At 46.2% G+C, this 26957-nt stretch overlaps 1 protein-coding gene across 2 annotated transcripts in view; it reads right to left on the bottom strand.

Annotated features, from left to right (window-relative positions):
- The window catches only part of nalf1a (NALCN channel auxiliary factor 1a), a 51165-nt gene extending 29775 nt beyond the window's left edge, over positions 1-21390 (bottom strand). The window contains exon 1 of one of the 2 annotated variants that reach the window (XM_086147976.1): positions 20075-21390. In XM_086147976.1, the coding sequence (XP_086004102.1) occupies positions 20075-20761 (687 nt within the window). In that variant the 5' untranslated portion in view covers positions 20762-21390. The remainder of the gene's footprint in view (positions 1-20074) is intronic. The other variant, XM_086147977.1, reaches the window with a different exon arrangement.
- Between the last annotated feature and the right edge of the window lie 5567 nt (positions 21391-26957).

The following is a 26957-nucleotide window of genomic DNA, read 5'->3' as shown; positions in this document are numbered from 1 at the left end:
CTGAAGGGTGCTGGCAGGGAATAACAGAGCATGGGGGGCAGCGGCAGCAAAAGCTCCATCACCCAAGGCTCGGGGGTTGGCTCCGGTGATGGGGGTCAGGAGGTTGGATACAGCAGACAGGAAAAGGGGGGCGGTAGGAAGGACGGTGGAGAAGGTCACGTCAGATGGGCAAGGTTATCGAGGACTTTTAAGATGGCAAGTAGGAGTAGGAGTCAGTGCTGAATGCAATATTGGACAGGGAGCCAGTGGAGCTGATGGAGGATGGGGCTGGTGTTTGGCATTGGCTTCGTTTTGTATTTACAGTGATCCCTCGCTATAACGCGGTTTACTTTTCTCGGTTTCGCTACTTCACGGATTTGCATCGTGCATTGTGTTCTGCGTTCTGATTGGCTAAAAAGTCATTCCGTTTCTTCTCTACCTGTGCGTCAATAACGTTGCAGTTAAATACGTACACGTATGTACACGTACGTAAAGCAGCTTGCCAAATTTACATTACGTACGTGAAATACGTACGTATTTACAGTGATCCCTCGCTATAACACGGTTTACTTTTCACGGTTTCGCTACTTCAGGGATTTGCATCGTGCATTGTGTTCTGCATTCTGATTGGCTAAAAAGTCACTCCGCTGCTTCTCTACCTGTGCGTCAATAACGTTGCAGTTTAATATGTACACGTACGTAAAACAGCTTGCCAAATTTACATTACGTACGTGCAAATTCTCTTGCAATTTCAAGTTTCTCTAAAACCCATAATGTTGACAAAACACTCTGGACCGACAAAAGCGCCTGCGGCAGGACCCAAAAGGCAGCGGAAGATGCTATCTATCGCAGATAAAGTTAAACTTCTGGACATGCTAAGGGAAGGTAAAAGCTATGCGGCTGTAGGTCGGCATTACGGAATTAATGAATCATCCGTTTGTTCCATAAAGAAGGAAGAAAAAAACATAAGGACGACAGCAGCAGTAAGTTTCGCAGCAGCAATAAGGTCGCGGTGAGCGGTGCTAATCTCCGCAATTTGAAGCCTTCTGCTCACATTGATGATTCAAATTATTATTTGACAGTACATTACAGAAGTTATTTGTTGAAAATAACGTTTCTAAAGTACAGTACTTTTATTTGTGAAACAAATGATTGAGCCTGTAAAATAATTTGTTCTTTCTTTTCAATGTATAATAGAGTATTTAATTGTATGATAATTGTACAAAAAAATAAAGGTTTCTACTTCACGGATTTTGCCTATCACGGGTCCTTTTCGGAACGTAACCCCCGCGAAAAACAAGGGTATACTGTATTGTAGTTTTTTGGAGGTCTGTAGAGGGAAGACCATGGCGGATGCTGTGAAGGTGTGAATGAGTCCCATCCACCTTCAAATGACGGATGGGAAGTTTGCGACAATGGAGATGACGTCTGGGGTGAAGGTTGTGGTAGAGATGTACAGTTGCGTGTCATCGGCATAATAGTGAAAATGAAACCCACGGCAGTGGATGATATCCCAGGGATGGAATGTAAAGGATGAAGAGGAGGGGGAAATGCGGGGGCAATCTGTCAAACCATTACCGTGATTTAGTGGACTGTTACACGCTTCAAGTGACTATTGACCAAAAATCAACATATCCTGTCATCTAGCTTACACTCAGACGCTGAGATGCACTCTCCTACTCCACTATTCACAATGTACCCGAGAGAAATGTTTTTTAGGGACAGAATAAATACGCTGTGGCGAAAAACCAAAGGCCAGCTGATGCTGTTGCCATGAATGATGGAGAATTGGCTGGAGGTGCTGAACGGAGAGACAAAGCATCTGAGAGGTTAGGAAGTGGGTGGAGGCTGTATGAAGTCACACTCTGAATCCTGCGCTGCTTTTCACAGGTTCTAAACTAGCTGTCCGTGGCAGTTGCTCTGAAATACTGTTATTATTTTCATAAATACTAGTAAATGAAAAGGCCTGACAGTGAGAAAATCCCTGGTCGGATTTCCACAGGGGGGTCTTTCTGTCTGGCGTCTCGACACCAAGGCCGAAACACCGAGAGGGGGAAACACCGAGAGGCAACAACGGCAGTTCAAGTATGGTGAAGCTAAAACTCTTACAATTAGAAGAACGAATAAAAAGAGTGGGACTTCCATGCTAACATGGCAAAAACAAAGCAATCCTGCAAAAACAAAACAATCATCAGGCTGCAAATCACAATGCTTACAGTTGTGTTCAAAATAATAGCGGTGTTTTTTTTTAAATATGAGTAAAGCTCAATATCCTTAATATTTCTAATTGCCATTATATTATATTTTACATCAAAACAAGAAGAAAAAACCTTACAGAAAATGAAGGAAAATGATACTGAGTTGTTAAAAAAATAGCAGTGTCCGCATTTTCCATTACAAACTCAGAGATTTATTCAATAAACTGAAAAAAATGTTAAGATTTAGCATTCCTGTGAATCATTAATGTAATATTTAAGAATAAGAATAAGAACAACTTTATTTATCCCGAAGGAAATTGTTAACTGCTTCACATCCGTGGTGCATGGAGTCGACCAACGTCTGGCACCTGGACGCTTTGACAACCTTCCACAATTCCTCTGCATTTCTAGGTTTTTCCTCAGAAAAAGCATTTTCGATGTCACCCCACAAGTTTTCTATCGCCGTAACGTCCAGGGATTGGACCGGCCACTCAATAACCTTAATTTTGTTGGCCTGGAACCAAGATGCTGCTCGCATTGTCTTGTTGAAACACCAATTCAAGGGCATTTCCTCTTCAGCATAAGGCGGCACGACCCCTTCAAGCATTTTGATATCAGTAAATTGATCCATTATCCCTGGTATGCGATAAATAGGACTGACACCATAATGAGAGAAATCATATCATGTCTTCAGAGTGTACTGTGGCTTGACTTCAGTGTTTGGGGGGCGTCTGACAAACCGTCTGCAGCTCTCGGACCCAAAAGGAACAATCTTACTTTCGTCAGTCCTCAAAATGGTTCTCCGTTTCTCTTTAGGCCAGTCGATATGTTCTTTGGCAAATTGTATCCTCTTCAGCGTGTTTTTTTTTTTTTTGTTTTTTTTTTAACAGTGGGGGCTTCTTCCACATCTCTCTGGTTTTGGCTTTCAGTTTTAAAGCATTGGAGATCATTTCCGCTGAGCAGCCTATCATTTTCTGCACTTCTTTATATGTTCTCCCCTCTCCAATCGACGTTTTAATTAAAGCACGCTGTTCTTCTGGACAATTTCAGGCACGACCCAACTTTCTCAGGTTTTCAGAGATAACTGCACGTACAACATGTGCTGGCTTCATCCTTAAAAAAGGGCCACATGAATTACGCCTGTTTCTTCGCATAATGAATGACCTCACTGATTGAACTCCACACTGCATTATTATTTTGAACACGCCCCTTTCAACTTTTATTACTCAATTACACAGACTCAGGAGCATTCGTATCATGAATGTTGCTTCTGTCGGTTTCTCAGACTTTACTACACCAACTGGTAAATTATTTGCCATGTAATAATATGATTTATACCCAAAACAGTGATTGATCTGGTTAGTCATGTTGGAGCGCTATTATTTTGAACACGACTGTATATTCTGTGAAAACCCTCATTAGGAACTCGGCGGTATGCATGACTGACTGTCTTTTTTACTTTTTTTTTTCCTCACTTGTACCGTCAATTACTTTTTATACCCCCGTAGGAAAATGCGGAAATAAAAAACGAAAGTAAAGAAACCGTCGAGGTCAAACCGAGACCATATGCTCAGGAAAATATTATTGAGGCAATAAATCAAGTACAGAGCCGGGCCTTTTTTCCTCATAGATTCATACAATTATACTTCTTTCTGCAAGCAATTAGAGAGATGGAAAGTTTAACGCGCTCAGCATCAGCTGCACTTATCGGGCCGGGGAGATCTATCTATTCAATATACAGTCAAGGAGCCACGGTCCAAGATGGTGGAAGCTATTGAAGATTATAAGCGGAGCTGCGGAATCGGCTTTTGTTTGAGCTTCTCAGTCGGGGCATAAACTCACCCGTGGAAAAAAAAAAAAAAAAAAGAAAAAGCCGTCGGCAGACATGATGAACAAAAAGTCGATGAGACAAATAAGTAAATGAATTGTGTGACCTTGTTTCTGTCGGTGCCGAGAAGAAGATCTCGACGCCGGGGACCTTCCCGAGCGTTGAGATCTTCTGGCTCTCTTGCGCGACGGAAACTCAAAAACACCAGACTGAGCGAACGGCCCGAAACCAGACAGGAGACACAGAGAAGCCTGGAGACCCATTGTGACGACGCGTAGATGTATTCAGTAGATACAGCATCCTCTGCGCGGATGAATTCAGCTGTGCCATTTCCTGCTGTGGCTGTGTCTTAACTCATTTAGCACATTTCTTTCTGTCTTTTTATTTTTCTACCCCCATTGTGTGCCTCTGTCAGAAATGCATTCTGAAGCAGGACACATTTCTGAGAGGAGAGGGCTAAGAGGGAGTTTCTGACTCACAACTGGATTTTTCGAAATTGCGCCGTGATGTGCTGCTGCTGCTGCAGACGCTACGACAGAGGTTTGGTTGTACAGTATTCCCAGGTGATACGCGCGAGGGAAGGCTCAATGGCTGTTTAATAGCGCAACGTGCACCGCGCAACGCGCGTTTTAAAAGAAGAAGCTGTCGCCGGTTTCCTTTTCATGAGCAAATGCTCATATCCACAAAACTCACGTCCAGAGAGTGACAATTCATTTCGCAGGGTGGACATCATCCTCAATCATCCTAATGGGGCCTGCGGAGCTTAGCGGGGATTCAAACGTAACCTTTTACCCAGTCCACTGTGCGCAGGCACACCAGGCTTGGAAAAAAGCCATTAAAAAATGCGCAGGAAGAGAAATACCTTTGCCAGGGAATACTGCAAAGTAAGATAATCCCATTATATGCAAAGTAGTGGCGAATTTAGATGCGATCAACTGAAGGCGGTGCATGATATTGGACTGCAAACTTCTTATATTTAACTCCGCCGACCCCCCCATCTGCCACGTATGGCTTTTTTTTCTTTTTTTTTCTTATTGTGCAGTCGTGGCGCACAGTTCCTGGGAATGTATTTAGGCTTATATGTTCCTATAATTATAATCTGTTTGAATACCTATGTACACAGCAGGACTGTTAGACTAATTGATGTGAAGCCCATGAATGAATGGAGGTATTAGTGCGACATTTTGGGGTTTCAGAGAAGAAAAAGAACACCCAGCTTGCAACATCTTTTCTGTCTCAGAACTGTAAGACCGATGTAATCGTTGTTTTTTTTTTTACTATATTTAAAGTAGAGTTGCAGGGAGGCTATGTACTTGAAGATGTATGTGTGTTATATTTGGGTCATTTAAGTTAGAGTATTCGGCGTGTTTAAAGACAGTGAGAAAATGACTCTCAAAATTCACCCTCAAATACATCATTTGAAAGAGCACCTGGTCCGTGGCGAGGGGTTGAGGGGGGCTCGAAAAATTCCGCAAGGATCACGATATCATGCAGCCGCCTTAATATTCTGATAATACATTCCCAAAAGAGAGCAGCTGCAACAGCAAGTCGGTTAATGTGATTTCATGTGATCACTCGCAGATTACAAAACTAAACAAAGACAACGTATGGCTCGGTCTATTATCTGCCCATTACCATCCCCAGGCTATTCAGTTGCGTCCAGCCCTCTGCCAGTCATAACCGTTTCAAGGCCGGCACCGGGCTCGAAATTCGCATCCCCCGGCTTATCGTTCATTTCCATTGCATCATCGATTCGAATATGACGACTCTCGCAGTCGAAACGAAGCGAGGGGGAGGCGGGGGGACACCTGACCGCTCTCTTCAGCACCTTCGATGCGTCGCGACCACAGGAGGCGAGGAGCCCATGACGCAGGAAACAGATTGTCTTCTGTTCTTGTTCTCTCCGCTGACTGATTCACCCAAAGTGCTCCCCGGCGTCACTCAGCGTGTAATGAAGGTGGGAACGGCGGCAAAGACAAGACGGAGTTCGGGCCGTGAGATTTAAGCACACGGCGTAATCGATGACGATTTTACGGTGTGGATGATGTTAAGGGAAGACGACGTATCCCGCTCCGCGCCGCCCGTAAAACACACGCATATTCACTGACTCATAACAAAAGCCCTCCTCATCTTTGATTTCATGCAACCAGAGGTGGAGAAGTTGCTGCTGATGCTGCGAGGCTGAGAATCCATTCACTCCTTCATTCATGATCGGTAACTGTTTATCCCGTATGCAAACATATGCAACATATGCAACATATGCAAACATAAAACTATTCACCCTGTCATTTACTCATCTGGTAGAGACATTCACTCTCATCTACTCACAGTATAGACATAAAACTAATTATTCTTTCATTAAAACATGATAGAGAGAAATACAACCGTTCAATCTTGTCGACACGTCATATAGAAATGTACAGCCATTCGACCTCACTTATTCATAAGTCATAGGGACATACAACTGTTCAGCCCAGGGTAGAGCAATTATTTTGGCTGGCGGGCCACATTTATTTAATTTTTATGCACAGGCAAACTAGGTTTCATATAAAAGAAAATTGCAATTTAAATATTGACATTCTTTGGCATTTTATTTCAACTTTAGAATCATGAATAATCATATAGACGGACCAACATTACTCTGTATGTAATCATCCATACAAAATTAAACAATAGGAAGGAGTTTCTAAATTCAATATTGATTGAAAATACTTATTAAAATATTCAAAGAAAATAGTTAATAAAAAGACAAAACGAGCCGGATGTGGCCCGCGGGCCTTAAAATACCGGGTCTGGTTCAGGCCCTCGTTCGAACATCACAAAAAAGGCCCCTTGTTGGAGTCCAAACAGGAACCTTCTTAATGTGAAGCACCACATCAGCTCCACTGTGCTGCCCAATTATAAACTATTTAACTATAAGTTATATGAGAGATGAGATGAGAACAACTTTATTTATCCCGAAGGAAATTGTTATACCATCCATCCATCCATCCATCCATCCATCCATCCATCCATCCATCCATCCATCCATCCATCCATCCATTTATCCATTTATCCATCCATCCATCCATCCATTCATTCAACTTCTGCCACTTTATCAAGGGTTGTGTTTCCAGGGCAACAGCCTTCCCCAGACTTCCCTCTGCCCAGCCACTTCAGCCAGCTCTTCTGGGGGAATCTCCGGGCCAGCGGTGTGTGGGATCTCCCTGGAGGCATCCTGACCAGATGCCCGAGCCACCTCATCATCAAAGTGAGGCTCAGAAGCCCCCCATGGCTAAAAGTAAAACCTAATTTTCCCCTTGCTCGGACACGGGTCCCCGGGGCCCCCGCTCCGGAGCCAGGCCTGGTGAGCATCCGGTTGCCGGGGCCTGCGCCCATCGGACCCACACTCTGCTACGACAACATGGGTCCACCTTCCACGGGATCACCATCCGAGGCCTCGAGGAACGCGGAACATTCAGAGGTTCTGGTTGGACTGAATTTTGAATTCGCAATTCACATCCCCCAATTCACATCAAAATTCAAATTTAGAATTTTGCAAAAAAGGGAACACTCATTTGCAAATGAAGTAATACTATTTCACATAGATGACTTCGCAAAAAACTAAATATAAAAAAATAAAAAAAAAAAGACAGTGAACTGTGACTTTCAAAAAGAATTGTGTCAAGGACATGGTAAGCAATGAAATATGTAATATTCATGTTGGCGGTTATATGTGAATGAAACACTTGTCAGAGAGTTCCAATATGGATGCTGATGAATGCAAGTCCACACTCGACAACCGCTGTGAGATTCAGAGGTGACACGGGGGGGGGGTTATCATTCCCGTGTTCTCTGTTCATGTGATAAGACGGACATATTCGGGGAGGACTTTAAGACAATTATCTGATATCTGTTGGGATGGTGAAAGCTCTCAGCATTGGATTGATCACAGAGGAAATAGTTTCAAGGCTGGCGTCAGTGGCTGGGGGGAAAATCCGGCGCGAATCAGTTTGAATCCAAGAGCAGTGAGAGGAAAGTGTGTGTGTGTGTGTGTGTGTGTGTGTGTGTGTGTGTGTGTGTGTGTGTGTGTGTGAGTGGGGGGGGTCTCGGAGGAGGATGACACTTTCACGTCATTCACGTCATATAGACATGAGAGCATTTTCCCTCACATTTAAAACGACATAAAGACAAACAAGCATTCACTTGCTCATTAACACATCATACACAGACATGCAACCATCTTATAGTGAATATAACACCATTCACTCACTCATTTACATGTCATATAGAATTTAAACCATTCATCTCTTCAATCACACATCAAATACAGACAACTAACTATTCACTTTCTCATTCACGTAACCATATAGAGACATAAAACCATTCAATTAATTGTTCATAAGTCATAGAGACACAACCATTCACCTTGTTTTCATGTCATGAACGTACAACCATTCACTCGCTCATCACATGGGATGTAGAGACATAAAACTCACTCATTTACATCATATAGATATAAATCCACTCACAAACAACCATTCGCTCATTTATTTACACATCATATAGACGAACAACCCTCTTTCGCACACGTCATATAGACGTGAAACCATTCACCCTCTCATTCATATAACCATAAAAAGAGGATCGACTATTCAGTGTGATTCACATCATATAGAGACAGAACCATTCACTCACTCATTCACACATTATATAGAGACTAACAACCATTCCCTTACTTGTTCATAAATCATAAAGACGTACCTTCATTCACACTCTCATCCACAAGTCATGTAGAGAACTTACAACCAGTCGATCCATCATTCTCCTATCTGGATGTTTTTCGGACGATGGGAGGAAACGGGAGAAACCCAAAGGGAGACACAACACAGAAAGGTTCCCCTGTTGTAATCCAAGCAGGGACTTTTCCACTCTCCGTGCACCAAAATATCTCTATTCTGGCATTATTTGCAGTGGTGGGTGATTGAAATTGGGGTCAGGAATGCATAGGAGGGTCATTTTTCACCCTCACATCTGTTGTAATCACAGCTGGAGCTCCAGTACTGCCTGGACCTCCTGTAAATAATCAAATATCTCCTTCCCGTGTTAAAATGCACGGAAAAAGTTGCTTTCAAAGACCAAAGGGGGGGGGGGGGGGGTGAACCATTTGTCCCCTCATTTATAAAACCGTACATCACGAACAGGGAATCACAGGCTTTGTTTTGGCCAGACGTGCCACATACTGACCACAGTCTGTAATTTCCATGGTTAAAACATTATCCGGAAGGATGGCTTTAATTTCGAAGTGAATATTTTATGTCCAGCGAATCACATCTGAAGCACTGGAAGTTGACGGAAACCGGTGCAAAACACAGAATAAAATGTTATTGAGCTGTGATATACCTATACTCACTGTAATCGATATACTGTATTTCAACCAACACGGGCAACATGGCTCCGCACCCGATGGCTGACCCGACGGACGCCGGTGTGGAAAACGATGACATTTACCGCCCGGCGAGTGAATCGCACAGAAAAAAATCCAGCCCCCTAATTGAATCGTTTCCATAAGCCAAGAAATGTTAGCTATAATTACAGTCTTAACCTCTGATTGACAACATTACCGCTGCAGTGTGTGTGCGAGAGAGGGACCGGTGTACATGCCGCCACTAATGGAGATGCTGCGGAGGTTAAACAAGGGCTATTTACCGAGTAACCCGCTTTAACCCCTTTCGCCGGGATGTGTGTTCCCTCTCCGCCGCTGAGAACCCTCCATCCTGTTTGCACAACATGGAAGCCGGCGTGCACTGCAGCGGTTAGCCTCATCTCTCCCCTCCTGCTTCATTAGCATGCCGCTCAGGGATCGGCCCATTCATAAAAGGGCAGCCGTGGTGTGGGCCAGGCATCTCCAAGGCACAATACCCTCTCCAGGACAACGACCGCAAACAACCTCGGCAGGAGGACACAATGGCGGCAGGACACGTGAGGGCTCTCGCATGCAGGGCTCATGGAGACGGGCGAACAATGCGACGCGCCGCAACAATCCGCCATTCATTAATGCACTCGAGGCGCGTCGGACGGCGCCGCACGCACAGCCGGACTGAATAATGGATGCGAGGCAAGAAAAGCTTAAAAAACTCCGGCGATCGCAAGTTATCCGTGCAGATGAGGCGATCGGCGTTAGGGCGCACGGGACACGCGGTGCATTTACAGTGCGCCCGATCGACCTGGCGAGCCATCATAATGACGGACGGTTTGATGTATGCGGACAAAACATGAAATATGAAACAAGGGGACTCACATATCAACCAGGCACACCGCCAATATTGACTCGCCGCCGATGAAAGCAAAACGCGCGTCTGCTCCGATGTGAGCGGTATGTCGTCTGACTGCTTCTTGTTTTAGCTACGACTAACAAACTATATGCATGTATACATTAAAGTTCATTCATTCATTTATTCAATATCTGCACAGCCAACCTCCACTCAGGATGAGCCAATCACAGGTGACCCCCGGCCGGTCGCCACCCAATCACATCGCCGCATATGGAGACATGTCATTCACATGTCATATAGCCATGCAACCATTCACTCTCATTAATTTACATGTCATACAGAGACGGAAACCATTCACTTGCTCATTAAAACACGATGGAGACATAAAACTGTTTTCCCTCTCACTCATACGTCATATGGAAACATACAACCATTCACTCTCTCATCACGCGTGACAGATACATGAAACCGTTCAGCCTTTCATTCATACGTCATATCAAATCATGCAACCATTGAGTCCTCCATTCATTCTCTCATTCAAACTTCATCTACTTATTCGCACTTTCACACAATTCAGGGTCTCCAACGTATTTCCTGAGAGTGAGTCCAAGCCGCAAGACCCGGAGAGAACATGGAGGCGTCACAGAGAAAGGACCCCACGGTCGGAATCCAACCTCGCTGCTCAACACTAACGTTATTGATGATTTTTTCTGTCACCCTGTCATGGCTCGAGACCCCTATCTGCCTTTTCGGGACACTTCTTTATATGTATTTGGGTGTCATTTCTGGGGAAAAAAAAGGGGGAAAAAAAAAAACAGCATTGCAGGGTTGGATCCAAACGAGCCGACATTTGGTGCGTTCTAGGTCTGGATCCAACTGGACCCTTGCATTCCTGTTTGCGGTATGAAAAAGAAAACCCTCTTTGTGACGGTTCAGTCGTTCGGACTAATTACAGGAAGCCGAGGCAGGCTACAGTCTGCCAGTAAATAATGGAAGAAGAAAAACAATTACGGGGGAGGTCAAAACGAGCACAGCGGCATGGGAGGATATCGAGTTTTAACTTTGGACGACCAAAAGAAAAGTCAGCTTAAAAACAAAACTCAAATAAAGCATGGGCGAGGTGTGGCTGCACGCTGAGTCCAGAGCCTGGAGACGCCACGATAACGACGCGTTTTTAATTTCTTCATCGTTTTTCGGCAATCGATCTGAGAGCTCGTCACACGGGAAGCCGTCTGGAAATCCAAAATTGTGCGCAAAAACTGTTCATTCCACAAGCAGACAACACGCAGGATAAAATACGCTAAATGCCATTTCTTCTATTTATCATCAGAGCTGTGCATTAACTAGATATAAGTAAATCCCTGACCGCACTTTAAAATGACAGTAATGCTTTTCTGTTCTTTCCTATTCTTCAGTGCACGTTCGCGTTGGGTTCAACGAGGCACCGGGCGATTTCGGTTGAAGGTATTTCGAGCGTGTTCGCCGAACACGGCCTCCCTCAGCTCGGCGGCCTTCACGGCGTGGCGGCGCGATGAGCTTCCAGATACTAATGAGACGAAATAAACGGGGAGGATCAGAACCATCTCCTAAACCGCTGTTGATTTTGCAAAGGTGCGAGACAGACAAACCGATGCCGCAAATTAATCGGGGAGAAAAATGAAGAAACCTTGTAATCAGAGCCAGAAAGGTGAGATACCCAATATAAATAACATATATATGTGTAATCTATCACCAATCGGAGACCCTAAATTGCCCAAACGTGTGAATGACACACGTCTCTATATGACGTGTCAATGAGTGAGCGAATTGTATGTCTCTAAATGTGGCCGCTTGATTGGCTGTCAGACCATCCAAGCTGAACGCCGCCAACAGCCGTGATAATGTATAGATAATGAATGACTAAATAAATGCATAAATTAGTGAAAACATTTATTACAACTGATAATCTGACCGCCAGCGTCACAGCCGCCAACACCTTCTGAAAAAGCGTTCATACGCGGCTGCAGAGGCGGCACGGGTGTCGAGAAAAGTATGTGTTTTTTCATCAGTCGGGGGTTAAATGTGCTTTTACAGGAGCCGTGCACGGTGTGTGTGAGGAGAGTAGATGGGCGGGGGGGGTGGGGGGGGTTATTACAGGATACCTAAAGATGCAAAGTGCCCTTCACCATGACAACGAGTGACACGATTCACAAAAAAAAAAAAAAAAAAACACAGTCAATGTTATAAATATAAAAAAAACCTTGATGGTTAAGTTATATTTATCCCTTGATATCAAATCTGCTGTTTTGATTTCAGATTCCTTCACCGTGCGCTTTCTGATACGCCTGGGACTCATTTCATCTCCCCTCATTTGTTCTTTGCTTTTCCCGGCAGGGAGAGACGGCGCTTTCGAGAGGCCGAGGTCACGTTTCCGTCCCGGCTCGTGAACCGGCCGTCCTCTTCGCCACGCATCATTACCGCAGAATTGCATAACCGTCCGTAACCATACGAACCTCCTCTCGGACCGAATGCGCGCGCACACCCTTCCGGGACACGGCGGATCAATCAAGCGAGCTCAAGTGACATGATGTCCTCGCCGAGCCGGGGCTCTGTCATATTTCGGTCGGACAAGCCGATAGCTATTAAATGAAGGACAAGGGGGACGAGGAGGGGCTCGCTGCCGATCGATAGGGATCAACTTCCCTTCCTCCCGGCTCAAAAGAGTTCAGATCAATGCAGATGTGTTGACAAGGATCTAAAGAGGGAGGACACTGGACGCCGTCCTCCTTTCCCCTCGCGCGCAACGGCGGCTAAGATTAGACGTTCAATAAGCGGCGGCGCACCAGGGTGGCTGCTGCCGCCGCCGTCGGAGGCGGGGGCGAGAGGAAGTGCTCGGAGCGCCGCAGGTAGCCAGAGGAGTTGCTTAATAACTCGAGCAGGTGCCGCCAATTCCGCCGGGGATAAAACACCTGGTTCAGCTGTTGGTGGATGTTTTTGTGTCTCCAGCTGCGGACGTGTCAGGTGTGCCCGTCAAGGCTCCAAAAATTCCAAAAAGGTCACAAAGTTTAAAGCGTGTACCGTAAATGCGCAGGACATGTGGTTATACATGACAGATTCTAGAAGGAGGCTTTTTGTTTTCTAGGATAATGAAGCTGCAACCACCTCTTTAAAAGCCCACAAACGCCTCTCTGTCCTTCTTGCTTCAGCATACATACATTCTTTATCTATAACGCTAATCCTGCACTCGGGGAGGACCAGAGGGTGCCTCAGACCAGTGAATCACAGGAGCACATAAAAACACACACAACCATACACCCGAATATTAGCATGAATATTAGAATATTAGATAAATAAATATTATAATAATTAATATTATAATATTAGAATATTAGCAACATTCATTTACCCATCATATACAGTAGACATCCATTCACCCTCTCATCCACATGTTATTTAGAGATACGCATCATTCATTCACGCATTCATATGCCATGTAAAGATGCACAGCCTTTCACTCTCTCATTCACGCATATGGGCAATTTAAGTTCACACATCATAGAGACAAGATTTTGCGGGACGTAACCGACACAGAAACTGTTTTAGGAAATGACCTCAACTGCTGTGCACTTTAATGTTTACTTAGTTTTGTTTAGTGCATTTATCCTCTGTCCCCATGGGATGGGGAGAACTTTATCTCGATTCCTCCGTATGTCTGGCACATGCGGAGAAATCGGAAACAAAGGTGACTTTGGACAAACGATAATGCCATCTCTCGTTCCATTCGCATTTTAATGACAATTTAGGGTGTCCGGTGAACATGGAGGAGCTCCACGCAGATACGTGGAGAACATAGATGCTCCACGCTGAAAAGCCCCGCTGCGGGAATCCAACCCGGGACCTTCTTGCTGTGAGGTGGGGGGTCGCGAACCACTGCGGTACAATCATATGCAAATGAATCCATTCGCCAAAACAGATAGAGGCTTATCTTGACGAATAATGAAGAGAAAAAGGCAATATAATCCAATATTTAACAAAGCGTTAAAGTAAAACTGCAGCTGCAATCACTCAACACCTCCCATCATCCTTCACTCTCTGCCTGTTTTACTCGTCCTCACAAACTGTTACATCAAATGTGTGGCGTTGTCGCATTGAGGTCTATTCACAGTGTGTTTTGTGGGGTTTTCACACCACCTCTGCATCTGGATGAGGAATAACATCAGAAATATTTGTGACGTCACTGATCCTACGCGTCCGCTCCGCCTCCTGAACCCACATGTTCGGTTCTCTTCCACACGCCGGACTGCGGAACAGTCCAAACTGCAGGAACCAGGAGCGGAAGACGTTTCGGACTGGAGGGCTTCTTTAAGTTTGGGGTGGCTTAAGAAATTAATTTAGATATTCATAAGTATTAAAATCTGACCTTTCATTAAACACGAGGCCTTGAGATCAGATTATAATGCGACTTCCTGCTTAAGTCCCTTCTCATTTTACTTCGTGATTTAATTTCTCGAAGCACCCCGGCTGACCGAATTTGGGGACGTGCAGAACGGCGTGGGACCTGTGATGTAACACACGGCAAGCGGAAGTCAAAATGAAACAATTCCGGGAATTAAAACGTCTATATTAATATATCATAAATATATTTGTGTCCCTGTATGAGGTGTGAATGAGAGGGTGAGTGAGTGTGAGTGAGTGAATGTTTGTACGTCTCTACATGACATGAATAAGAGGGTGAGCGATTGTGTGTCTCTATTTACATGTGAATGAGAGGGTGAATGGTTGTACGTCTCTAGATGTGGCCCTGTGGTTGCCTAGCGACCAATCCAGGGTGAACCTTTCCTCTTGCCCAATCGCAGCTGGGATAACCCCCGACCCTAAGTGCGGGATAAACTGTATGGGTAATGAATAAATGAATGGATTAATAAATGAATGAATATGTCATCCATTACCGAACAGCATCACCGAAACGCTTTCTGTCGTGTTCCTTCCCCCCGAAGCCGACCCTTCCAGGTACGCTGCGCACTCACGGGATGCAGCGTCGCCACCTCAATCCGTCACGATACTCCATCGGCGTAAAGTAGCGACAAAGGGATCCAAACAGCCCATCCCCGACCCCCTTTTCACCAATTTGGATTTCATTTAATTTCGCGGCGCCCCCCGCTGGAGGTCGTTTTTTTTCAGAATGCAAAGTCATGGGATTTGGTGGTCACAGATTCAGACTAATCCATGAACTCACAGGAGTGAGACACAGACGCTAATTTTTGCCTCCGTAACCGTACGTACTCCAGCACAAATACCCCTGCCTGACCCGCTTTCAGCAGAAGTTATTATGCGACAGCCGTGCAAGATGCCGCTATTTGTCGGAGCAGCCTTTTCCTATCCCGCTTTAAAAAATAGGAGAAGGGGAGCAGATTAAAAGTACAGTCACTTCTTAAAAGCAGCGTGGCGGCGTCATCCGCTCAGAGGAAGACAAGTCTGAGAACTTTCCTCCCTTTCCATCACACCCTCCGCCGCAGAGGTCACGGCTTTGTTCGACTTTGCCTTCGGTGGGATTAAGCGACCGCGACCGGGAGGCCCGGCGTCACAAAGCCTGCCGGAGGTGTGGCGAATGAGTGGAGCGAGAGGACTTTAAAAGGCGCTGTTGAAATATTAAAAAAAAAAAAAGAAACACATTCTAATGAGCTCTGGGATGTATTACTTTACTTTAGGCTGGGAAAGATGGAACCCGGGTTCCAACCGTCAGCTGGCTAAAACCCGGCGCCGCTGTTTGCGGTCGGTGTTTTGGCTCCACTCGGTGTTTCTCTGGGGAGCTGGAATTACCGCCGGCCTCCCAGCATGACCCCACAAGGATACCAAGTCACAGGGCGGAGATATTAAGAGAATTTAAATCCTGGAGGCGTGAACAACGTCCCAAACGGGAAAGCCTTACGTGGACATCCGTGAACAAGAGAAACACAGAACGTCGCCTTGGAAAAGGAAAAGGAGGTTTCACACCGGCCTGCCCCGTGTGTGAAAACACACAGTCACTCTCCCGCGTCATGAAAATTAAACTGTCATCGGACATTTTCATGGACCTCCCGGGAAGCTTCTTCTTCTTTTCCTTTTGGCTTTTCCCTTCAGGAGTCGCCACGGTGAATCAACCAACTCCATCTAACCCTATTCTCTGTATCCTCTTCGCTCACACCAACTACCATTGTGTCCTCATTCGCTACAAAGACCAGATCTTCTCTCTGGTCGTCGTCTAGACCAGAGGTGGGCAATTATTTTGACATTTCGTATTTAATTTTTATGCGCGGGCCAACTGGGTATCATGTAAATTAAACAAAATAAAAGTTGCAATTAAGTATTTACCGTAATTTACGGACTATTGAGCGCACCTTAATATAAGCCGCACCGGCTAGCCGATCGCTATCTCGGGCTTCTTCCCGCACTAAAACCATCAAAGTCGTCTTCTTTGGTGTCGGAGTTGTACGGACTCAGAATTTCCCGGTCATTTCATCGGTCCGATGTGACAACGTGAAATGTTTTAGCGCCGTGAAGCTCGTTAGCCCACCCCCACCCAAAAAGTCCATATATTAGCCGCATCGTTTATTTACGTGAAAAATGTCGCGGCTTATCGTCCGGAAATTACAGTACATCTTTTGGCACTTTATTTTAACTTTGAAATCATTAATGATCATATAAATGTACCGATATTATTTTGGATGAAATCATCAACACAAATTAAACAAAAAGGAAAAATTATTTCAATATCGATTGAAATGACTTGGAAAACTATTCAAAGAAAAGTTGTTTGGCTGGACGGAAAAAAAAAAAGGAAAACGGGCCGTAAAATACCCGGCCCGGCATCCGTCAATCCAAAATATTCATTCGCTATCCCTCGTCTGCACATGACCGAACCTTCTCAGCCTGACCTTCTCTCCAAAACATCTAACATGTACCGTTCCTCTGATGGCTCCATTCCTGATCCTTTCCATCCTGGTCACTCCAAAAGAGAACCTTAGCATCTTCATCTCTGCGACCTCCAGCTCTGCGTCCTGTCTTTTTCTTCAATGCCGCTGTCTCACGACTGTCTTGTACACTTTTCATTCTGGCTAATATCCCTCTATCGCATAACACCCCTGACACTTCTCTCAAACCATCGCAACCTGCTTGAACCCACCGAACTTCCTGGGAAGCCTTAAGGCCGCGTTCCAGCGCAATTGTAAATTCCGCCGGCATCCTCGCCGCACTGCACCTGAAATTCGGTGATTTGAAGGAGGGGTTTGTGGGTTCACCTGCCTCACATCTGCAATGAGAATTATACATCCGTCTCCTCAAAGCGCCGGATGTGAAAAGGCGCTAATCACCATACCGTTTCACCGCCGGGGTTTTCCGACAGGAGCCCGAATGTTACGTAATATTTTTACGCCGTTTCGGGCTCGCGATGGAAACACGTTTGTATCCAAACCGCGGAAGCCGGTTTTCATCGCGCGACGCTCCCGAGCGACAAAACACCGCTCTCCGTGTCAAACATCCTCGATCGAAAGGTCAAAGGTCGACCCTTTGCCTTCTGGTAACCGAACGCTCGCTCTGCTCAGCTCCAACTCCTGCCACACGCAGCGTTTGCGCCCGTGTTTTCTAGAATCAAGAAGACGTGCTCGCCAAGATCACCTCTTTGAACCCCCCACATTAGCGTTGCTGCTAGGTAGACGGCCATTAACGCACAGGGAGCTTGACATTATCATCTCAGGCGCTCGCTCCATCCCGCTGCCGACCACAAATACAAGCTATCATCACGAGGGTGAGGGCGATGGGTCGTTGTCAAAGAAATCACCGGCTAGGCTAAGAGCCTGTTATCCTGGCGGTGACCGCGGAGCGACCGCGGTGCGACGAAGAACAGCGGTTCGACGACGAAAAGTCGTTATTTAGCATTTAGCGACAGCTTCGGCGTTTGCTGAAAGCCAATTTATCCTCACTGGCTTCGGCCAAGTTACAATTTCCGCAAAGATGGCGGCGTCTCGTACATATTGCCAGGTTTGTGGACGGTTATTGCATCATGTTTATTTGTATGTATATATTCCTTTAGCCTCTGCACGTAGTTTGAGGTGGAAACCGACAAAACAGAAGGAGAATTCCAACCGCGCCGCGGTATCGGAAGACAAATAATTACTCTAGATAGGACCGGCCACGATGTTCATTGTCTGCGGGCCCCGAGAATATAACCTGGCAAATACGATGACATTCACACAAGCCGGAGGTCAGTGTTTATCTGTTCACGTGGAAGGAGGTTATTAAGACGTTGTTTAGTTTATTTGTTTGGACGTTTGCTCAAAGACATCCACGGCGAGGGGCTTTTGAAAACGATTCCTTTGTTTCACCGGCGACGAAATCGACACCGAGCAAACACCGGAATCCGTATCGGTCCGTATCTATCTATTAAGCACCTCTGGAGGCGGAGGGGGGGAATAAGAAGCTCGGCGTGCACGGACAACGCCAGCGTATGCAGGTGCTTAAATCAGAAAGATTGTTGAGTGAACTATCTCCCCAGGAAAGAACCGATCTGCCTTCGCCTGGATTAAGACATCCAGCGGTGAAAACAAAAGCTAGGGGACATAATAGAGAGGGTTTGGTGAGCACGAGCACACGCACACACCCGACGCCACCTCTTGTTTAAATGCCCGCTGCAAACAAGGCCCGCCACGCGTAACGTCTAAATCTAAGGGGGTTTGTATAAGCGAGCAGATGGCCCGATTAGATTCGCGTCTTTGACGCCTGTGCTCGGCCTCCCCGGCGTCGTGCGGGTGAATCGAGGCCATCTGGGATTGGCCGAGGCTTCTGTGAATGGAGAAGCCATTCAGCACCGAGGACAGTGGTGGGTGGGTGGGAGGTGGTGGGGGTGGGAGGGCAGCTGTCCACGGTGCTGGAGGAGGAAACAGGCGGGCCGAATGTGGAGATCGGAGCTGTCCGTGGTGCTGAACCTGCAGCCCGGAGCGGGGCCGAGAGCCCGGCCCAGGGGGGCCCCCTTGGAGCCCCTCCGCTCTTCCGAACCCGGATCCTCGGAGCGGAGAGCCTTCAACCTGCAGCGGGGAACCCTCCGCGGTGCAGAACCGGAGAGTCCGGCTCCCGCCGCACGCCGTGGCGGGGCCCGATAGTGCCGGAGGTGGAGGTGGGAGGGGTGGGAGCAAACACAAGTCGCGGGCGGAAAGAGCCATCTGCCACATTAGGCAGGGTAAACCACCTCTTGACTCCGCTGAAAAGCCCTCGACGTGGAGTGGGGCGGCCATGATGAACACCTGGCCGACTGCGACAACACGCGCAGGACGCGGGAGTCGTCCCGCATGTTTTTTTTTTTTTTTCTTTTTTTTTTTAAGCGTTCGCCGGCGGCTTTGCCCCCCCTCCCCCTTCCCCTTCCCCTTCCCCTCCATCACCACCGCCCGCCCGCCCACCCTCCCCACCTCCGGTGATGCGTTCGCGGCATCAAGGTTATCGGCGGCTCATCGGCGGCGGACGATGACCTAAACCGCGGCGCGTCAATGTCAAAGGGAGGGGGAACCGGACGGGGACGCGCGGCTCCGGCCGGCGGGAGCAGGCAGGGGCGGGAGCGGGCCGGGCCTCCATCTGCACATTAGCATGGGGCCTAAACACAATGAGATGAATGAACATGAGGCCCAGGAGCCGGGAGTCTCCTTGAATCTGTCATCCGTCTCCATGGCGACAGGAGGAGGAGGAGGAGGACCGAAACTGGCATCTATCCGGGCCCCAAATCAACAGATGGCCACCACATCACGCAGCCCCTTCACCCCCCCCCCCCCCCCCCCCCCAGCCACCCACCCCCCTCTTCCCTCGCAGCCTACCTTGCACCGCTCCATGCACGTCCTCACCGAATATGCCCCCGGCTCGTATTTCTGTGTCAGGAGCTCAAAGTCTTCGAATTTCTCCTGGGCGTGCTGGTCGTAGCGCTGGTACGCCTGGACGCACAGGCTGCATCTGGCCGCGTCGCCGTCGTCGAGCACGTCGAGGCTGCAGTTCAAATTGTCCGGACTCGTCGAGCCGTAGAACAAATCCAGCAGGGAGTAGGAGTTACAAAAGGAAAGGTACAAATCGCTCATATTTACAGCCCGCGTCCCCTCTCTGTCGGAAAGGCCCCTGCACAAATGGTCGGCGTCTGCGAAAGTAAAGCAGTTCTGTGATAAACTATCCTGGTGGCGAGTTTCGAGACGCCACAAATGTTTGGTAGAGTTTCCTATAAAAATAGCATCTGGGTTTCCTCTGAGGCTGCTGTGTGCTGAGTGGGTCCGGGGTGAGAGGAGGTGCGAGGACGAGAACTTGTCCGGGGTCCGGGCCAGTTTGGCCTCGGCGCAGAACCACAGGTGATCAGAGAGGAGGATGGTGAGGAACAAGAGGGATGCCAAGGACAATCGCCATCTCTGCGCCCTCTCTGAGTCGGTGAATGGCTTTTGGTTGTCTCGGGGGGGCTCTAGCCAGATTTGGAAGCCGTCGTCATCGTCTTGCTGCCAACACGTCCCAGCACCCCTGGTCATATTTTGGGAACCGGCCGACTCCACCGTGGGGGCTCCTCTGCCGCAACAGTCATCGACGTGGGGTCCGCGTCGCGTCCCGCTCCCCTCGGGTGTCGGGCGGTTCGTCGTCCCGGCTTGCCTTCGCGATCAGCGGTGATTCCCATCAAAATGCGGCTGGGAAATCAGACGCCCGCGACCGCCGACCGCATCCTCCATGGCGGGGACCGTTTCGAGCCGCTGTCGTCCACGTCCGCTCCTCTGCGCAGCCTCGGCTCCCGTCCTCGGTGGGGGGAAAACACTCACCGACGCCTTTACGTGTTCTCCGGCCGCGGTCCTGCAGGGACGAGGGCCCGCTCCTCTTCCAACATGGCGAAGCTGCGTGTCGGCGGATGGGGGGCCCGCAAGCCTGCAGCCCGCAGCCCGCAGCCCGCAGCCTGCGACGGATCTGCTTTTTTTTTTTTTTTTTTTCGTCTCCTTCTCAAACCCTCGCCGTCTTCATCGCGCTGCCGTTGTCAAGTTGCCGCCATGTTCGCACGGAGACGGTGTGTGTGTGTGTGTATGCATGTGTGTGTGTGTGTGCGTGCGTTCGTGCGTGCGTGTGTGTGTGTTTGCAGGAAGCTGCGTGCCATTGACGATCATCTGCAAGGTCGTTTCCGGTCCGAACAAACAAAATAAAGTCCCTCCGCCACCAACGAGTCCCTGCTTTCCACGTGTTCAATGCTGTGTGTGCGTGTGACCGTGCGTGTAACCGCATGTTACCCGCAGTTACCGTTTATTTATGCTCCCAGTGCATTATTTATATTTACATGCATATTTTTTTCTATATCTATTAATACTTAGTTTATGATTCTATTTGCATTTATCTTAATATATATTGATTAATTAATATTATATTTCCATTTATTTATATTTACTTCAAGTTCCAAATACAAAATACTCTGGACGCACCATCTCACTTTATTCATTAGTATATTTTATAGTAAATATGTATTGTGTTTTCCTTCTCCCTCTCTTTTTTAGATTTCCAGCAGCATTCCAGATTGTTGTTTTCTGAAATGACAATTACTCTGTTTTATATATATATATATATATATATATATATATATATATTCAGTGTTGTGACTTTGTGGGACAATGTCATCAGATTTTCTCACAATATCTTTTGAGGAGTATTAATATGCGATCTTTATATTCTAATATCGTAATAATAATTTGCTGTTGGTTGCAGAAAGACACCATTTCGATGTACGCTTTTTTAAATTTTTCTTATTAGGAATAACTGTGTGGAGAGGATCTTGGACAAGAGACGGGAGTCTTCACTACATTTAAACCAGAGAATATCTGTGGTGGAAAAAAGAAAAAAGAATGATTGAAATAAGGGGAATATATATAAATATGCATGTGACAAAATCGAGCAACAACGTGGCTGTTTTTTTCTAAGATTCAGATGTGAGATGAATTAATAACAGTAAATACTAATTTCAAAGTATTAGTAAATAGTGATATTAATAGAGCGGATTCCATGAAAACACAGTGAAAATATGTCATGGAAATAAAATCGTTCATTCATTCATTCGCATCCCTCCGCAAGAGGGCTATGGAAGAAATAAAGAAATAAAGAAATGTTTTATTTTGAATTCACGCCACTTCCGGTGTTGCCGTACTAACGCGCACTGACGTGACCACACGTCTCGCTTTCTGACGCGATGCGCGCGCAACGCAGCCGCAGCATACTTCAGCTCGAGGTGAGTCAAGACGAAGCTCCCCTTCCACACACACACACACACACACACACACACACACACACACACACACACACACACACACACACACACACACACACACACACACACACAATTTCTAAATTCCAAATACAAGTATCATGTTCACGGTGACCCGGTCTGAAATATAGTTTTGATTTATGTAAAAACAAAAGAAAAATATCATTTTTTTTAATCATAAATCTAAATTTTTTCTTCCCTACTTGACAGGAATATCAGTTGTTTAAGTCCCCTGCATGTTCCTGCCATTGAGATTTATTTATGTATTCTTTTTTTCCAATTCACTCTACATTTAGGTTAAAATTAAAGTGCACACACTCACACACACACAACTCTTGTTACATACCAAGTAGCATTCGTGTGATCAATTTATTTATTTACTCACTATCTGCACCGCTAATCCTGCACCGGGGTTAAGGGGCGCGGGAGTCCATCCCAGCTGTCATTGGACGAGAGGCGGGGTTCACCGTGGACCGTTGCCAGGCAACCACTGGGCCACATATAGACACATTCACTCTCTCATTCTCACGTGGTATAGAGACGAGAGATTTTACACGATGTAACCAACGCAGAAACCTCTGCCGCTATCTGTTATGGTAAATGTTCTCATCTGCCGTGCACTTTATTGTTTATTCCGTTTTGTTTAGTGTCAGGAAATGTTTTGTCTTGTCTTTGTGCCACGCATTTTTATTCTGTTTCTGTGGGAGAGCAAGAAACCTTTTCTCAATTACACTGTATATCTGACACTCGGAGAAATGGACCACAAAGCTGACTTTGTACGAACAATAACGCAATCTCTCATTCACACTTTAATGACAATTTAGGGTCTCCAGGGGGCCTCCTGCATAACTTTGGATCGTGGGAGGAACCCAAAAAATGCGCCCCTACCGCAGCCGAGCCGGGGACTCTCTTGTTGTGAGGTGGAAGTGGTAACCAGTAACCATATGTAAATGTTTTTTTAAAAAATGACAACAGATATCTGTAGATACATCACACAGTGTTTCATTTTAGCTGATGTCATTCAAATATCATGGTGAAAATAACATTGCACAAACATTGGGATGAAAGCATCTGGCGTCGACGTTCCCACCTCGGAAACATCCAGGAAAGGGGAGCGCGAAACTATGGCTGTCGAAAAGATTAGTCAGTAACAAAAATTTTTTGTCAGCATCAAAAAGGTGCTTCAATTGGCATAATTTGATTATCATTAATGCAATATGTTGGTATGGGACGTATGGTATTTGTCAATGCTATTTAATTATTGAAGGGTGCGGGAACGACTAATTGCTGCAGTCCACACCCTGCAGCCAGGATACAGGACATCATTTATTTCAGACAAGTGGTTGCACGGTCCGATTGCAAACATTTCGCTTTTTCTCTTACTCTGCCGAGCTTCTTTATCTTCGCCAAGTGGCGTCTCGTTACTCTGAATATTAAAATCTTACACTTTCTAACATAAAGCTGCCTTTAACTGTACTTTTTGTGCTCCCACTCTGATAGATTTCACAAGTATTGTATTTTTACCCCTATATCTACAAAGCAGGTCGGCATGGCGGTGGATGAACACATTTATAAAATGATTCTTTATACTGTTCAGCTGTTTTTGTGGGGAAAGAAAAAATTACAATAGGATGTAATGAGTACTTCTGATATTTCTGAAGTGTAAATTGTTGGAAATCCGTCTGTACACTTAGAAAATGTGACTAAAGTGAGGGCTTAAATAATGTAAATGAGTATTTTTTTTAAGACTTTGGCATTTTCAGGCTCACTTGAGGAAATTATCGGAGTCCATTCTTTTTCGTCACCACTCTCCAGCAGCTATTGCTGCCTTAATTAGAGCATTTATCCCCTCGGTATGGGCATCCCGTGGTATTTGTGAAATGTAGCTTTTGGCTTCGGACAGATTTGCTCCTTAGCGAAAGGATGTCTTCCCGTGGACAAACAGCTGGGAAGAAAATATATATACGTGTATAAATAAAGATGGCGCTTCAGCTCCGGAGACGGAAACAAATCATACACACAAAGAGATGCAGGTATAAGTGCCAGTTCAGAACCTCTAATTAAAACCCATCAGTCAAACACTCCATACCTTCTGGAAATAGTCCAGAGTGGGCGCCGTGCTCCGGAGTGCTCGCTGAGATAAAAATGTATTACAAACCGAGTTCGAAGACCTGGAACTTTATGGTTATTGCAGAAAAGAAAATGGTTTGACCATCAGGACCACGTGCTGAATAAAGAAATACATCCGGGAACTACATGTCACCGGGAGATATTACTCCCAGTGTGTGATTAGGAACAAGAACCTCATCACTTCTACTTTGAAAATGTATTCACGCGGCATTTACCCACAACAAAGCCCAGGACGCGGCGGGAGGCTGCCTGCGCCCCGGGGGCGATGGAAATGAAGGTTATAACATATCGACGATTCCCAAGACGCGTCCATGACATTTCTGAAGGTGGGGACAGGGGGGGGGGGGGGGGGGGGGGGGGGGGGCAACCAAAATAAAAAATAAAAAAAACTGTCGACAACTTCATTGGAGGGCCTTGAGCTGAGCTGGTTTTCAACATGCTCTTGTGCGGGGTCTCTTGGCCTTGCTACCACAGCCCAGTCAGGTGTGGAGGTTAAAAATTGCAGCTTTAGTAACAGCAAGGGCAGTAATTTTGATTTTCTTTTTTTTTTTTTGGAGAGTTCATCATTTTTTAGTACAGTGGGGACCTTTCGGCGCGGAGACTCCGTGTTCTCTTCGCGGGAGGTTTATTGGAGATCCTAAATTGTACCAACAAACCCTGTGGTTATCCTAATTGGGCCTTTGCCAAATCTGAAACCACCAGACGCAAGAGCATCGTACAAGAGGAGGACATCATCAAACGCGAGGACATCGTTATACCATATGTTGTCGGCGTTTCGGGAAAAACCCGGAAGGGTCTTCAATAAACTGCATACCAGTCCACTTCAAACCTTGAGGCAAAGACTGGTGCAGCCGAAGGACAAAACACCTTGTCATAAGACTGAAAATCTGATGCGTGCTGTCACCCGCATGGATGATTGTGATGACGTTTACCCTAACCCTAACCTTGTGAAAATGATCTACCTCCACTAAAAATGCTGAATATATTTATCTATATATCTACTGAGTATACTTAACACAATAAATGTTTGTGGATCTTGCATAACTGCATGAACCCTTACGGCACACTACAAGAGTACTTTTTTGGTAAATACCTTATTCTGATGACTTGAACGAAGTCAGCAGCATAGTTTAAGTTAGCTGTGAGTAAAATGACTGCTGTCCTGACAGCTGGGATTTTAGGTCCTTCACCTTTCTCCTTTTCTGCTCACTTTTTGCAGGGAAGTCAGTGCTTAAGTTTTTATGAACGGTCTGAAAATGCCGCTCCACATTTCCCTTTTTTCGGTAAAGCACTGGCAGACCGGTAGATGAGGCAAACGCACTTTGAAAATGTCATAGTGAAAAAAAGTCCCCATTCATGGAAGTGCTACGTTTTAGTCTTTTAACTTGGTCCAGCTCCCCCATTCATTTTTATACCCATAAGTTTAGAAGACATAAATTGGAGGCTAACTCGCTGTTCTGTGCACATGCACAGTGACGCCTGCGTCAGAAAAGGTCAGATTGGACAGACCGACTGTCAGTCAAGTGACAAATTTCATCATGAGGACGTCCTCATTTTAATGCCACGCGATCTACCCAAACTACCTTTCCGATCGACCAGGAGATAGCGATCGACGTTTTGGGCACACCTGCGTTAGGGAGACAAAATAACCTCTGCACAAATGCATGGCCCAACAGAGGAGAGCCACAACTTCAGGACAGAATTCCTTGGTCCACCTACACCTGAAGGACAAGGGCCACTTCTTTGAAGACAGCAATGTCCGCAATCTGGCCAGAGAAGACAGATGGTCGGAGAGAGGGGCCAAAGAAGCCAGAGGAGGGGGCTTAGGCACAGCCTTTTCCCCGACATCCAATGTCATATTGGGATCCGACCCAAGACGACTTAGCTTACACAGACCAGACTTATCTGCACCCTAAAAACCACCCAGAAACATCCAACATCACAAGCAGACGGCAGTAACTACCACCTGAGCCTAAAGCACATGTAATCCAATGGATTTCTCTCCCTTGTTTCACATTCTGAGATTTTTTGGCTACACCTTTTTCAATTTTAATCAAGATATATCCCCAGAAGGTGTACCTTTGTTCCCATGAAACAACTCCCCCATTATGTCTGTGGAGGTTCTCAGTCATCCGGGTCATGGTGACTTCTTGTCAAAATCTTCTTGTCGTGGCAACTGGACTTGAATTACTTCAATTGAAGATGTTAAAGAAATTCACATCTAGTTGCCACAAGACAAGATTTCGACAAGACTCCTCCATTAGGACAACAACCTCCTCCAACCAAGTTTCTACACAACTAGGTAA

This window comes from Fistularia commersonii, chromosome 6 (assembly GCF_037954325.1).
Source record: "Fistularia commersonii isolate RoL2024-O1a breed Wild chromosome 6, RoL_Fcom_v1.0, whole genome shotgun sequence".
Lineage (NCBI taxonomy): Eukaryota > Metazoa > Chordata > Actinopteri > Syngnathiformes > Fistulariidae > Fistularia > Fistularia commersonii.
Note: the sequence above shows the minus strand (reverse complement) of the source record. Positions and strands in the feature narration are given on the sequence as shown.